At 52.5% G+C, this 13,148-nt stretch overlaps 5 protein-coding genes across 5 annotated transcripts; 1 reads left to right on the forward strand and 4 right to left on the reverse strand.

Moving 5' to 3' along the window:
• Positions 1-366: 366 nt before the first annotated feature.
• BDP55DRAFT_727746 (uncharacterized protein) lies at positions 367-1,784 on the reverse strand (the record flags this gene model as incomplete). Its single annotated transcript, XM_060579340.1, has 4 exons — positions 367-907; positions 1,013-1,137; positions 1,195-1,447; positions 1,516-1,784. The coding sequence occupies 4 exons, from the start codon at positions 1,782-1,784 to the stop codon at positions 367-369; spliced, it is 1,188 nt and encodes a 395-aa protein (XP_060430968.1).
• A 738-nt stretch (positions 1,785-2,522) lies between these two features.
• On the reverse strand, positions 2,523-4,135 carry BDP55DRAFT_661133 (dimeric dihydrodiol dehydrogenase). Its single transcript, XM_060574698.1, has 2 exons — positions 3,993-4,135; positions 2,523-3,934 (listed from the first exon to the last, which is right to left on the reverse strand). The coding sequence occupies exons 1-2, from the start codon at positions 4,027-4,029 to the stop codon at positions 2,877-2,879; spliced, it is 1,095 nt and encodes a 364-aa protein (XP_060430969.1). The 5' UTR covers positions 4,030-4,135; the 3' UTR covers positions 2,523-2,876.
• A 383-nt stretch (positions 4,136-4,518) lies between these two features.
• BDP55DRAFT_550293 (uncharacterized protein) lies at positions 4,519-5,645 on the forward strand (the record flags this gene model as incomplete). Its single annotated transcript, XM_060569009.1, has 2 exons — positions 4,519-4,833; positions 4,893-5,645. 2 exons carry the CDS (start codon positions 4,519-4,521, stop codon positions 5,643-5,645), a joined length of 1,068 nt encoding a protein of 355 aa, XP_060430970.1.
• A 216-nt stretch (positions 5,646-5,861) lies between these two features.
• BDP55DRAFT_727749 (uncharacterized protein) lies at positions 5,862-6,410 on the reverse strand (the record flags this gene model as incomplete). Its single annotated transcript, XM_060579341.1, has 1 exon — positions 5,862-6,410. The coding sequence occupies one exon, from the start codon at positions 6,408-6,410 to the stop codon at positions 5,862-5,864; it is 549 nt and encodes a 182-aa protein (XP_060430971.1).
• Positions 6,411-6,659: 249 nt separating this feature from the next.
• On the reverse strand, positions 6,660-7,598 carry BDP55DRAFT_631048 (uncharacterized protein; the record flags this gene model as incomplete). Its single annotated transcript, XM_060572241.1, has 5 exons — positions 6,660-6,844; positions 6,905-7,037; positions 7,119-7,220; positions 7,272-7,402; positions 7,595-7,598. 5 exons carry the CDS (start codon positions 7,596-7,598, stop codon positions 6,660-6,662), a joined length of 555 nt encoding a protein of 184 aa, XP_060430972.1.
• Positions 7,599-13,148: the final 5,550 nt, after the last annotated feature.

Below are 13,148 nucleotides of genomic sequence, written 5' to 3' on the forward strand. Positions count from 1 at the left end.
ACAAGCCGCGTATCCGGAAGTTCTACGGCGCGTGTCGGTGTTACCATCAGCGTCAACTCTGCCTATTATTAGTCCGCCGTTGACTTTCCTCAGCATGGACTACCTGCTCAGCTTATTAAGAAATCCATCTACGTGAACAGGTTTCGAGCAGTGAGTTATCCCATAGAGTGCTCGACGTCGTCTATACATCGCTACTTGGGGTACCATTGAATCCCATATCGTTCCTCCTATTTCCTTGCTAATACCGTAAGAGATCTAAGTACTGCACTTGATCAAAAAGTCGGGAGGGGGATCACTGTTAGAGGAAATCGCGGATACATGTACTGACGACATCTACTAGGTAGCACTCGATAAGATACATCTATACTAAAGCACAGCTGCGACTTGGCCATGCTGATTGGTGGCTCCAAGCAGCTTTTCGACAGCTTTGTCTATCTCGTAGTGGTACATCCACGTACTCTTACTCTCAGCTGCCCTTCGGACTCGCTCCTCAATCTCCTCGTTAACAGGAAGATTCTCCGAAAGCAGCGTAGTGTTCATCGCGCCAAAATCGTCCAAGACTTTGTACAAGTCCCGATAATGAGGTGATCTGATCTGATCATACAGCTCCAGGGCTGCAGGCAGTCCCCCACCATTATTCCAGTGCCAGTCAATGCTTTGCGTCAAGGCATAGACATCCTCCAAAGCAAACCCAGCTCCAGCACCGAAGGCGCCTGATAGAGGATGGGATGCATCTCCAATCAAGGCAATAGCGTCTTGCAAGACGACGCTTTCCAACCGCGGACCAGAGAAGAGCGCAAATTCTTGTGTCTCGCCCTGAGCGGCAAGTTGAATGACTTTGCGGACGGGCTCGCAAAAGTCGTCATACTCCGAAGCAATGGTTGAAAAGTCGAATGGCCGACCCCAGCTAACTTTTTCCTGTCCTTCGATCGGCCGACGGATGCGAGCAGTGACTTCGAAGTCATCCCCACCGAGCGGACACGTAAAAACGTACTTGCCGCCGGTGTTCTACCAGAATACGGGAGACTTCGGAATGCCCTCAATCTTTTCTGCCGTCGGCTTGTGAATAATGGTACGATAGGCAGACTGGCCGTTGTATTTAATCTTGTGCTCGGGGAAAGCGTAAGATCTCACAAACTTCACAATGTCAGTCTTTTTTTGCCTCCAATCAATGTCTTACTGCGTTCGACTTACAGATCGAATGCCATCTGCTCCAACCAGTAGATCAACTTCATCGCTGAAACCATCGTCAAAACGGATCGCAATTTGGCCGTTCGGCAGCTTCGTAATGTCAATCAGCTTCTTGGAGGTGTTGATACGACTTTGGTCAACCTCTTTGAGCAAAGCAGCTTGCAGCTTAGCTCGGACCATGCGACAGCTCACTTGCTGCGGTGGTGTATCTTTAGGATGATGGTGTTGCTCCAAAAGCTTTCCAGTTCTTCCGTTTCTATGGCGGGCCTTCGCTATCAGTAAATTCAATGGTCTCAACTGTTTGTGACGCAAGACATCGACTACCTTGACTGTCCGCTGGTTCCATCGGCAGATCTGAAGAAATCCGCGGGATCAATGTTCTTGGCAGCCCCGTTCAACTCCAGGAGCCTCCAGGTATGTCGTTGTAGGCTGATTCCGCCGCCAGTTTCGCTGATCTGTGTCTTCTTCTCATACAGTGACCATTCAACATAGTTCAGCTTTCCAAACTCAATTGCTGCCCCCAGTCCTCCGGGACCACCGCCAATGATGGCAACTTTGAGAGGGCTGGAGCGGTTGTAATTCTTGACAGGCATTGTAGCAGACAATTGATTGAACTGTATGTTGGAAAAGGTGTCAATCGCTTGTGTTGACGAAAGTTTTCGTAGCTAAATGACTTGGCGATTTTCCATCGGAGGCTCTACGACATCAATATGGATTGCGCGGTATTTTATGCTTTGGAGTTGAGGCACGTATCGCCCAATGGTTGGAGTTTATCAGGTCATCTTGATGTATTGCGCCATCCAAGGAACAGATTGGCAATTCCGGCCCGCGCCGATAACGAACACTACACCCGCGCGCAAGTTACTAATTCATCCAAGTGGATCATTCTCGTATGGGTAACATTGAACTACAGTTTGATTTGTAGTCGAAACAACTTTCACTATTGTTCTGATAAGAAAATGTTCGATCGTAAGCCGTGATTCACAGCAGTCGGCCACAAGTCTCTGACAAGAGACTAGGCCAACCTCATCTTCATAATAAATATTACTGAGTAGAAATCTACTGCAAGATGATCTCAGGCAATAAGGCTACATACTTGCATTATATGCTAACTCAAAGACAACTCGAAGTACCCAGAACACCGCTGGAGACTTGGGTCCGTCAACTTATCGAGGCTTCGGTGAATATTGACAACCCAGGGTCAGCCCAAACATCGTAACTCTGGGATTTCTTCAAAACGACTTTCAGACCTCAGCTGTTTTCAACTTTTGAGGGCTTCGTTGTGTGCCCCAGACGAGAAATAACTCAGTTGCCGAAGCTCTTGGCGAAGAGAGGAAACGTATAGTATTGCTGTAGTTGCAACTGCTTGTTCAAACGCTCTACCTTGAGCGAGGACTTGAAGACAATCAAAACGAAGATCGGAACGACAATAAAACAAACAAAATTACGAAGCCAGGAGAGCTGCAGCCATGACATTCTGTGAGTGCTGGTAGTGTCTCTTATCTCTTGATTTTGTACGTTCCAACGTGTAGCTTCAGCCACACCTTGTTCCACGCTGAATCAGAATGCGTCGGCGCGAGGTATTCAATGTTGATTGCTGTACAGTGCTCGAGGCTTTTCAGGTTGAAAGGCAGGTCTTTCTTTCTCGCTGTGTAATGTACGGCCTGAACCCAGAATGCTACTCCTCACTCCTTGTCTTGAGGATACACAGTCCCACCTTGTCGCCGGATCTCGTCCATCATCTCTATCACGCGGATGGTCTCTGCCCAAGGCATCACGTCACTTTCCAGTTTCCCGGCCAGCACGTCCAGCGCAGCATTGTCAGCTTCCCAGTAATAACCTCGTCCAACTGGCTTGTAGTCAAATGTCTTGACTGCGTCCCTTCCGATGATGCCCTTGATCTGGTCCCTCTCAAATGTGGAGTACACAGTGAAAGAATCTGGATCAGATGGGACGGTGCCGTGCACCTCAATCGTGCCTTTGGTCCCTTGAATGCGCGCCAAAACATCTGGGTTTCCAGTTGCCATTGTCGTTGATGTAACGACTCCCTGTCTACCCGTAGAGGGATAGTGTAGTATAACACTGGTGGTGACCTCGACCGCACCATCATGCGACTGTGCAGCTAGGATATTGGGCTTCTCAGAAGAACTAGGAGTTCCTGCGTCTAAGCCCAGGATGGCCCACGTCAGAGTGTAGATGCCCAGGTCCAACAGCGAGCCTGCACCAAGATGAGGCTGCTTATAGCGTGAGCTGTCTGGGAGATTGGGGATGTCCAGCCCGAGACCAAACTCCGAGTAGACCCTGAAGACGTCGCCAATGACCTTCTCTTTGTGAAGCATGCGCTGCAAGTCTTGAACCAACGGTCGGTGGCGGAGCCACATGGCCTCAGCAACGTAGACTCCCTTTGCCTTTGCAAGTGCAAAGACCTCCTTCGTCTCACGAGTGTTTATCGTGAAGGCCTTTTCGCAAAGGATGGGTTTGCCTGCTTCGATAGCATCCAGGCAATTCTGCTTGTGGAACGCGTGCGGGGTGCCGATGTAGACGATATCCACATTGGGGTCGGCATAAACTTCCGCGTATGATCCATAAATAGCCGGCTTGCTATTTGGGCAATATTGCCTGGAGAAGTCTTGCCCTTTCTGGACGGACGAACTTCCAATGGCTTGCACAATGTGCTTCACTTTTGCGTCTGATCGTGAGATCAAGAGGTCTTCGACGAACCAGGAAGAGATCATCCCGGTGGCTGTCTCAAATGGTCAGCGGTGTGCTTTTCCCCGAATTCGGCATGCGGGGAATTTTACCAATGATGCCCCAGCGAATCGCTGGTAATTCCGTCATCTTAAGGTGGGTTTAGCTAGGACCAGAGACTTGAATGGCTGACGTGTGTGACAGAAGATGTAAGAAGAGGTGTACAGGGCGAAGACTTGATCGTGAGCCGCTGTATCCAAAGTGGCAAACGGAATTGCAAGCCCGAGGATCTTCTTCCACCTTTTATACACACAAACTCTCACTGTGAAGCCCTGACGACATCGGTATTCGGGATTTACCTTGTGACGTCGCGTCAGCCATTGTCGAGCGTCATATTACCAATTCAGTGTAAATCGCCGCTGTTGCCCTCATTCGCTCAAAGCGGCAAATATCTTCCGCACTCACTATTCTCGAGTATAACCTCGCTCAAAATCGTCAACATGAGATAGACGCAACACTTTCACCACTGTCACCAGCGTATTACTCGTCATACTCACACATTCAATCTCGGAAACCTCTGTGAAAAAGAGTGACTGGTTATCTTCCCACAGATTTTTCAGCATGTCCTCTCCGCACAAGATGCTCAACGTTGGTGTCGTTGGCATTGGTCGCATGGGGCAAAAGCATGCCCTCAACGTTCTGAATCTAGTTCCACGGGCCAAACTTCTATGTGCTTGCTCCCCTGCTCAAGCTGACCTCGACTGGGCCGAACAGCATCTCAAGCCGCATGGCGTGAAGGTTTATCCTTCTTTCGAAGAGATGATCGAGTCACCAGGGCTGCAGGCTGTCATCATTTCCTCTATTACTGAGTTGCATTTGCCACAGACACTAGCTGCGTTCGACAAGGGGATTCATGTTCTGTGCGAGAAACCCATCTGCAGGTCTATCTCAGAGGTACTTCACATTCTTTTTGTTGTTCTCTGCTTCATATGTGCTGATGTTTCCTCACCTAGCTTGAGACTCTCTGCGAGCATGTGGAAGAAAAACCAGAGACTAAGGCCATGGTCGCTTTCAGCCGTCGTTTTGACGACAGCTACCAGGATGCTCACGAGAAGATCAAGTCGGGTGCCATCGGCAAGCCGTTCGTTTTTAGATCTCATGGCTGTGAGAAGCTTGACCAGAGTCCATTCTTTCATCAATACCTCAAGAATTCCGGCGGTATCTACTTCGACTGCGCCATACACGACATTGACTTGTCACTGATGTTCTTGGGCGAAGATTCTGTTCCCAGATCTGTCTCCGCGATTGGAACCGCTTCCTTCTTTCCGGACCTTGCCAAGACTGGGGATGCGGATAATGCGATTGGGGTGTGCGAATTCTGGGACGGGAAGATGGCCCATTTTTACCACTCCAGAAGCTCTTCGCACGGTTATGACAACGTCACTGAGATCTTTGGCACGACAGGGAAATTGACAGTCAATGCCACACCACGCAAGAACCGGGTCGAGATTTGTGACACGGATGGCTATGTCAAGGTTGAACCAACGAACTCGTGGTACGATAGGTACATCTCGGCGTTCGTCGTGGAAGCGAACGCATTCGTTGATGCTATTCTGGACGATAAGCCACTGCCAATCCCCCTTCGATCAGCTCTTACGTCACTTAGGATCGCTACGGGTCTACAGGAAAGCCTGAGGATTGGCGAGAAGGTCTTTTTCGACCGGCAAGGTCAATCAACGGGCTCGAGTGCAAAGGCTCAGCTGTAGAGTCTAGGGCATCATGCATGACTAGAACGGCCACTGGACACATCTGGCGACCAAAACTGGATGGAATTTAGGCCTATGAAAGCCCTTAAACGATCTCCCTTTGTTAGACTCATGATTTCATAACCATCATTCCTTGGGAAAGACACAAAGATTCAATTTCTCAAGCCTTCATACATCCTTTATCTTAAATCCGCCTGACACGCCGTACTGGAAGGATTATCCAGGATCGTACTTCTCCGCAACGCTACTCAGGGAAGCGATGTTCTCCTCACCATAGGTAGCCAATGGTCTCTGGTCTGGACTTGCATAATTTAGGTACAGATAGAGAATAAGTTGATCAGTAGCTCTAGCCTCGATGTCTGCCGTCGCTGCTTTCAGCCTCTGTCTCAAGAGGTCCTGGTACTTGGCCGTGGGCAGAACGCCCTGAATGCTGAAGACAACAGATTTCCTGGTATGAGCTCGATCAAGACCAAGAACGTCGTCACCATAGCTCGAGAACAGGGTGGGAAACGGTGTCATGAGATAGATGATTCTGAATTCGTCACCATCCTTAACTTGGCTCAGAATATCATCGATAACGGTGTCGAATGATGAAAGAACCTTGTGCCCCATGTCAAGAGTGTTGTAAAATGTCAGAGTGCTCCACACCTGATACTCGCCACTCGTTGATGCGATTTGAGCAGCAATGACGGTCAAGGGTAGGGTTGCTCGCATGTCGACCACGGGAGACAGGTCTTCAAGACCCGCGAAGGCAGTCAATCGCATTAGCGTGACCTTATGTATTGGCCACGATGAAGGAAATCCTTTTACCACTACTTGGACTCTACGCAGCAGCTGTGAAACCAGTATCTTCGGAGTGCCCTTTGGTGTTGCCCTCGACCATCTCCATGAACTTCTGGACAATCGCTTCTTTCAGTGCCCACGGAAAGAATATGACCCCGCCGTAAAAGTTTCGGGCTGGAAAGGTTTTCAGCGCGAACTTATTTATCAAGCCAAAGTTGCACGCTCCGCCCTTCAGAGCCTTGAACAGGTCAGAGTTCTCGTTTCGGCTGGCCCTGATAACACTGCTGCTGGCCAGAACGATCTATGGGGCACAAAGTAAGCGTCCAACACGCGTATGGGGTCGGAGATGATTCTTGCCTCATACTCAGCGACATTGTCTGCAGCGAACCCAACTTCACCAGAGAACCACGAAAAGCCTACACATAATCGGCCAGGATCGTATTGATGTAGCCCCGGCATCATTGGTATCAACTTACCGCCTCCAAGAAGAACTCCGCTCACGCCGACTGTGTTCTCACGACCACCCGCGGTCATGAGACCCTTGGGCTCAAGAAAGCGATACACGTCGCCCCATCGATTGCCGCCGCCAACTGACACAGTTTCATTACCCTGGCCATCGGGTGAGTAACTGCTAGGATAAACAGCAGATTCTAGACACGAGGACAACTCGATTAATCATAATAGACTCACTTCGAGGCTAATTGTTTTCAGGTTGGCGAGATCGATCGTTACACCAGAGTTTGTGTTGCTAGCGGGGAAGTTTGAATGCCCTCCTGCACTGATCGCCACGGACTAGCACTTTCCGGTCTTGTCTGAGTTGAGAAATGAGATGGCGATTGATACTTGCTCAGTTGTCTCAGGCTGCAGAATGCACTGCGATTTCATATCACTGCTTTCGCCAGAATAGTAGGTATTGAGAGTTCTCGAGTACTCAGCATCACCAGCAAGGAACAACTGATCATTCAGCTCATTCTCTGCGAGAAGTCTACACTTAAGGTCAACAAATCAGTAAGATGTCTGAAGTGTCTCAAGTCTAAGATGCCGGTGGCAATCAATTCTTGCGGCTTGAGATAGCCTGAGAGGGCTAATAGTGCTAAAAGGTAAGCCAATCGTCAAGTCGCCCAGGCTGAGGAGCAATGTCAGCACGCAGCCAAACTTTCTGATACCCATATTGGCCGAGATTTTGGTTCGTTCGATTCTAAGGGGCTTTCAGTGTAATGGGATTGGTTGGTCACGATGCCATGTGTCACTTGCAGGGAAGCTTGTTTTATATATAGAAATCCAACGGTTCTCGAACCCGGCTTACTGACGGCCAAGTGCAGCCTGTATATGCCCGCATCAAACATCGCTACTAAAATGAGGACTCTCCGGTCAATCAACTGACCAGGCGAGGGCCTCCAACATTAAGACGCCACCAGGCGGCATCGGGTGCAGGGCCGTCAGCGCTGCAAACTCGATTGAGCGACAGGTACAGACAGGTCTTTGCTATCTTATGCCAAGGAATTGGAAGCCGTTACCCCAGTCTGTATGCATGCTTTGGAGAGATTCCGTCTCCTCAGCCTACGCAATGGCTTGACTGTTGATTTTGCTCGTCACGACATTTGACGATGTTGTTAGTTGACGGCAATACCCAAAGCCCAGCCAAGAGATGTGGCCAAGGTTTTGGTAAGGATTCCTCGTACAAAAGCTTTGGGAGACAGGCAGAAGAGGGTGTGATCAACTTGGGCGACCGCCAAACGAGCTGCGGACGGTAAAGATCGCAGTAAACGCAGAAAAGTCGCGGCAGTCCTTAAGTAGTCACCCTTCCAACCCTCCATCTTCAATGACACAGTTTCACTAAGTTAACCATATTTGTCGGCAAGAACTTGACGAATCGTGAAGGACGCAACAAATGCAATCTAGACTCATTTCCGCGAGTAAATTTAGTTAGCATTACAAACGGTATGTCATCAACATCACAGGCCGATCGGAGACACTGCGAAGAGACAGAAATACCCACGGACATCGGCATTCCTGTAGCACCGATCTTTATTGTCCATGTATCGGCTTGTGCACTAGTCAAACGAAAGAACTAACATAGGACCCAACCTTCACCCTTCTACGCTGTATTAAAGATGGGTATGGAGAGGGAAGAGGTCTTCGCCCTATTCTCTGTTGACTAAGATAGGCAATCCACCCCCGAGTGCGTACAATCTCATTGGGTTGGCTTTCCTAGATTGACGAAATGACTGAGTGAATTACCTTGACTTTAAGGGGTTCCCTATGTCGCCTCTGCCGATATCCGCTCTGGCCCCTTAGGAATTAGGTGTTCGTCTAGTGTACGTGTCGGATTGGAAGTCCAATTCGACCTCGAGGCAAGGGGCCCGCGCAGGGGCCACTTACAGACCGCACTTACGAGATCCACGGTCTGCCCAACCTACGGTTGGAACCTCCCTTTTACAGCTTACGCAGAAGTTAATATATATCGATTTTGACCTCTTCGTCACCCACGGTTCGAACCAACTACCCTGTGATAGGGATACCAACAGTACGACTAGAGTCATGGATCACTCGTACGATGTGTCGCCCACAGATCGCGAGCTGACTCAGCGGCGCGCCCTCAATGACGAAATGTGAGTATACGTTTACTACGAAATGAAAAAGCTAGTCGACAGTCCCCACGAAAACAGGGGGGGGTTTAGATCGGGCCACGGATCGATTACGGTCCCGAATACCGACTTTGCCTCTGGTCTATTTACTCGTACGCTACAGCTGATTGGGTCAGTAGCGAGTTTTTGCCTCGCGTATAACTTCATAGACGCGGGATATAGTAGTGAGCGCGGGGCTAGGTATAACACGGTCTTATCTCGTGGGTAGCTTAGAGATATTTCCAGTCTTCTACTAGCACCGATATTCGGCGCAATCAACCATCCATCAATGTCCGAAGGCTCAATCTCCAAAGGCGCTGACTTTTCAACCGCGGTTGTTCCTAGAAGAAGTGTAGATGCGATGATCATAAAGATGAGCTTCTGAGCAGGGATAGAGACTTCTCTTCCGTCCCTACATTACCGCACAGTTCTTTGTTACAACTTCCCTCTCGCCTAATTTTTCTTGGCATCTGCTGTTAGTGAATGAGTGAGCCTACCACCAAATTACTAACAGCCGAAAACTCTTCACCTCCCCTTGCCGGAGCCCGCATCCGCGATGGCCTCACAGCCGCCGTCGGGCACCGGACTGATGTCGGCCGACCAAGCCGACCCCGAACCAGGCTCCGGGACACCTCCGGAGCCGAACCCCACCTCAAGAGCTAAGCGACGCCGCGACGCCGAGGCACAGCCGACCCGGCCCAGCCTAACGGGAAGCCAGCTTGATGCCACCACCGACGCCCCTACCTCGGCCGAGGGGCCCGCAGCCTCTACCGCATCTGCTCCGAGCGGATCTGCCACAGGGTCCGTCTTGACAGCCCTTGCAGAAGAAGCTAGACAGTACGAGGCACGGAAAGACGTCTTTCTGACCATTGCACGGTCCGTCGACAGCGTTGTCGCCAGCTTTGACGGTTCTAGAAAGCAGATCGCGAAAGAAGCCACTGCCTATGTCATTCAAACCCTCAAGAGACTGATCAATCACGAGACAAGCCCAATAGCGGCCCGGAGTTGGGCGGCTGTCGTCGCACCGATGGCGGGCAACACCACTGCGGCGACCCGGAGCGGCCAGAGCTGCCAGAGCTCTGCCCGCCCGAAGGCCACACTCCCCGCCGAGGATCAGCCGCAGGCGCAGCCGAAGGAGGACCTCCGCATCTTTGCCCGCGTCCCGGAAGAAAGCTTAGCGGCCGCTCGGAAGATCGCACCGTTCGCCGTACGACAGATCGTCTGTAAGGCCGTTGGCCTGGGGCTAGCGGACCTTCCCCACGTCTACCATATCAGCACAGGTTACTCTCTGAAGCCGCGAAACAAGCAAATACAGGAAAGACTACTTGCAAGTAAGGCAAAGCTGGCGGAATGCCTCGGCGCCCACCAGGTCGAGACGCCTATCAAGTGGTACACTTACGTTGTGCCGCGATGCCCAACAAAACTACACAGCATTGGCGGGGACGTCCTGGACCCAGCCACACTCGTTGAAGATGAGGTCTTCGCACAGACAGGACAGAAGCCTGTCCTTGCTCGACCGTCCCGCCTTGGGCCCAACCCAGTCACGAACGAAATATCTTGGCTCATATCATTCACATCAGAGGTCACGCCCTTCAGGCTCTTCAACCAAAGCGGCAGATCTCTGCCCGTCAAGAAACGAAGGACGCTCATCCGACACGACCCCGGCTGCCAGGGCTACCACTCCAACCGGTTCTGCGGACGACGACCGATCTGCAGCAACTGCGGAAGACCTTCCGATTCACACGAAACGGGACCCTGCATGGCCAGGCCCCAATGTGCCAACTGCTGCGGCCCCTTCCAAGCCAGCCACACAGACTGCCCAGCGAGGCCCTCGGCCGTAAACGGCGTCGTCTCCCTTCCCGGTCGAAAGGAGCGGGCTCGGATCCGGAAGGCCGGCCAGAAAGCATCGGACACTCTGTACAAGGCTACTCGATCCGACAGTAGCCAGGAGGCGGCAGGCGTCCCTACCTCCACCAGCCAGAACCAGCAACCCGGCGCCAAGCGCGCGCGCACGAGAACGCCCTCCGCAAGCTCGATCGTTTGCCTCGGTGACGGAAGCACTGACAGCAGCAGCATGGATGAAGACGAGGCGGACGAAGGCGAAGGCGAAGACTCCCCCGACAACACCTCCATCGACCGTCCCGTGCTACCCATGCCAAGCAGGAGCCAACGGGCAGCACAGAAGCCAAACTACAACGTCGCGAATGCCTACACCCACCTCGAACTCGACTCGGAGACGTAAGCCGAGAGCGGCGACCCCACGGATGCTACGCGTTGCGCAGGGCAACGTCGGAAAGATCTCCCCGGCGCACACGGCTTTCCTGCAGCTCTGCTGGGAGGCTCAGATAGATGTGGTCCTCGTCCAGGAACCCTGGACGGGCTGGAAGGACGGAAACGTGCAACTGAACACGCACCCGGGTTTCGACTCTTTCGTCCGGTCGACTTCTGGGACAGCGAAGGAACCAGACCAAGAGTATTGACCTACACACGCAAAGGGATAGGGATGACGGTGGAGCAGCAGAGGCCTGTCCACACGAGAGACGTACTGTGGCTGGTGGTCGACAAAACGACGACTATCGTCAACGTGTACAGACAACCCGCGACCCCCACAGCCGCACAACAGGGATACTGCTAGAACTCAAACCCCCGGAGCGAGCTTTGATCGCGGGTGACTTCAACGCGCATCACTACTCTTGGGAGCCCGGGACGAGGAACGGGAACCGGGGAGATGACATCGCAGGCTGGGCAGACGGCCACAATCTCTCTCTTATCAGCGAAGTTGGGGTGGCAACCCAGGATTGCGGACATGTCCTGGACCTGGCTTTCTCTAATATCCCTTTTGCGCACGCGCAGGTCAGCCCACAGCTACACCCGGGAGCTGACCACGAGGCCATCGTGGCCGTCATACCACTACTCAAACGCCCAGTGTCACAGGGAGAGGGCCACCCGCAGCCACGGCCACTGTCAGTGCCCGACTCGGCGCTGCCTCGGCTGAGAGACCTGATCGAAGGGGGGCTAGCTGCGATGCCCAATCTGGGGGATCAACCTACTCCGGAAGACCTGGACGGGCAGGCAAGTCACATCGTCGAGCTCTTCTCCCGAGCCATTGAGGCGGTCGGCAAGAAGAGAGGAAAACATGGTAAAGGCGCGGCTTGGTGGACGGAGGAATGCGCAGAGGCCCACAGAGCATACCGTGCTGCCCGCAACCAACAAGCCTGGGAGACGGAGCAAGATGCGCACCTTTATCTAATGGAGAAACGAAAGGCGTTCCTGAGCACGGTGAGGAAGGCTAAGCGAGCATACTGGGCCGGAAAGATCGATGGAGTCGCTTCAGACCGGGACCTGTACCAGATCATGGGTTGGCGGAAGGCGAGCCTACTGACCAGAGCACCCCCATTGGTTGTGGACAACCAGACGATCGAGGATACTAACGAAAAGGCTCAAGCGCTTCGGGGAGCCCTTCTCGACAGGTTTAGTGCGGAAGATGACGCACCGGGTGACCCGTTTGACGTACCCGTCGTCCCGAGGCGAGCGATTACTTGGCAGGACAATGTTAGCGGAGAAGAAGTGAAGACGGCCACCTTAACAAAGACAACGACCCCTGGTGTGGACGGCATCACAACACGCCTCCTCCAGGCATGCTGGGATGTCATCTCGGAACCGGTCAGGCAGCTATTCCAGTCCTGTATGCGGGCCGGCCACTTTCCTCTGCCCTTCCGCAGAGCTGAGGTGGTCATGATCCAGAAGGCCGGCAGGGATGCCTCCAAGCCCGGGTCCTGGCGGCCGATCGCGCTCCTCTCGTGCCTGGGCAAGGGACTAGAGCGACTGATAGCCAGAAGGATGGCGTCCCTGGCGATTGTCGAGCGCATCATCAGTCCGCAACAGATCGGGGCTCTACAAGGCAGGTCAGCCGTCGATCTGACGACCTGCCTCACCCACGACATCGAGATGGCCCTCCTAAAAGGACTCACGGCGACACTTCTGACTATGGACGTAAAAGGGGCGTTCGACTCCGTCCTTCGGAACCGGCTCGTCATTAGACTGCGTCAGCAGGGCACATGGCCTGACCGTTGTTTTCCCTTTGATCAGCTGA

Source organism: Colletotrichum godetiae (genome assembly GCF_030913485.1).
Source record: "Colletotrichum godetiae strain CBS 193.32 chromosome Unknown BDP55scaffold_16, whole genome shotgun sequence".
Classification (NCBI taxonomy): Eukaryota; Fungi; Ascomycota; class Sordariomycetes; order Glomerellales; family Glomerellaceae; genus Colletotrichum; species Colletotrichum godetiae.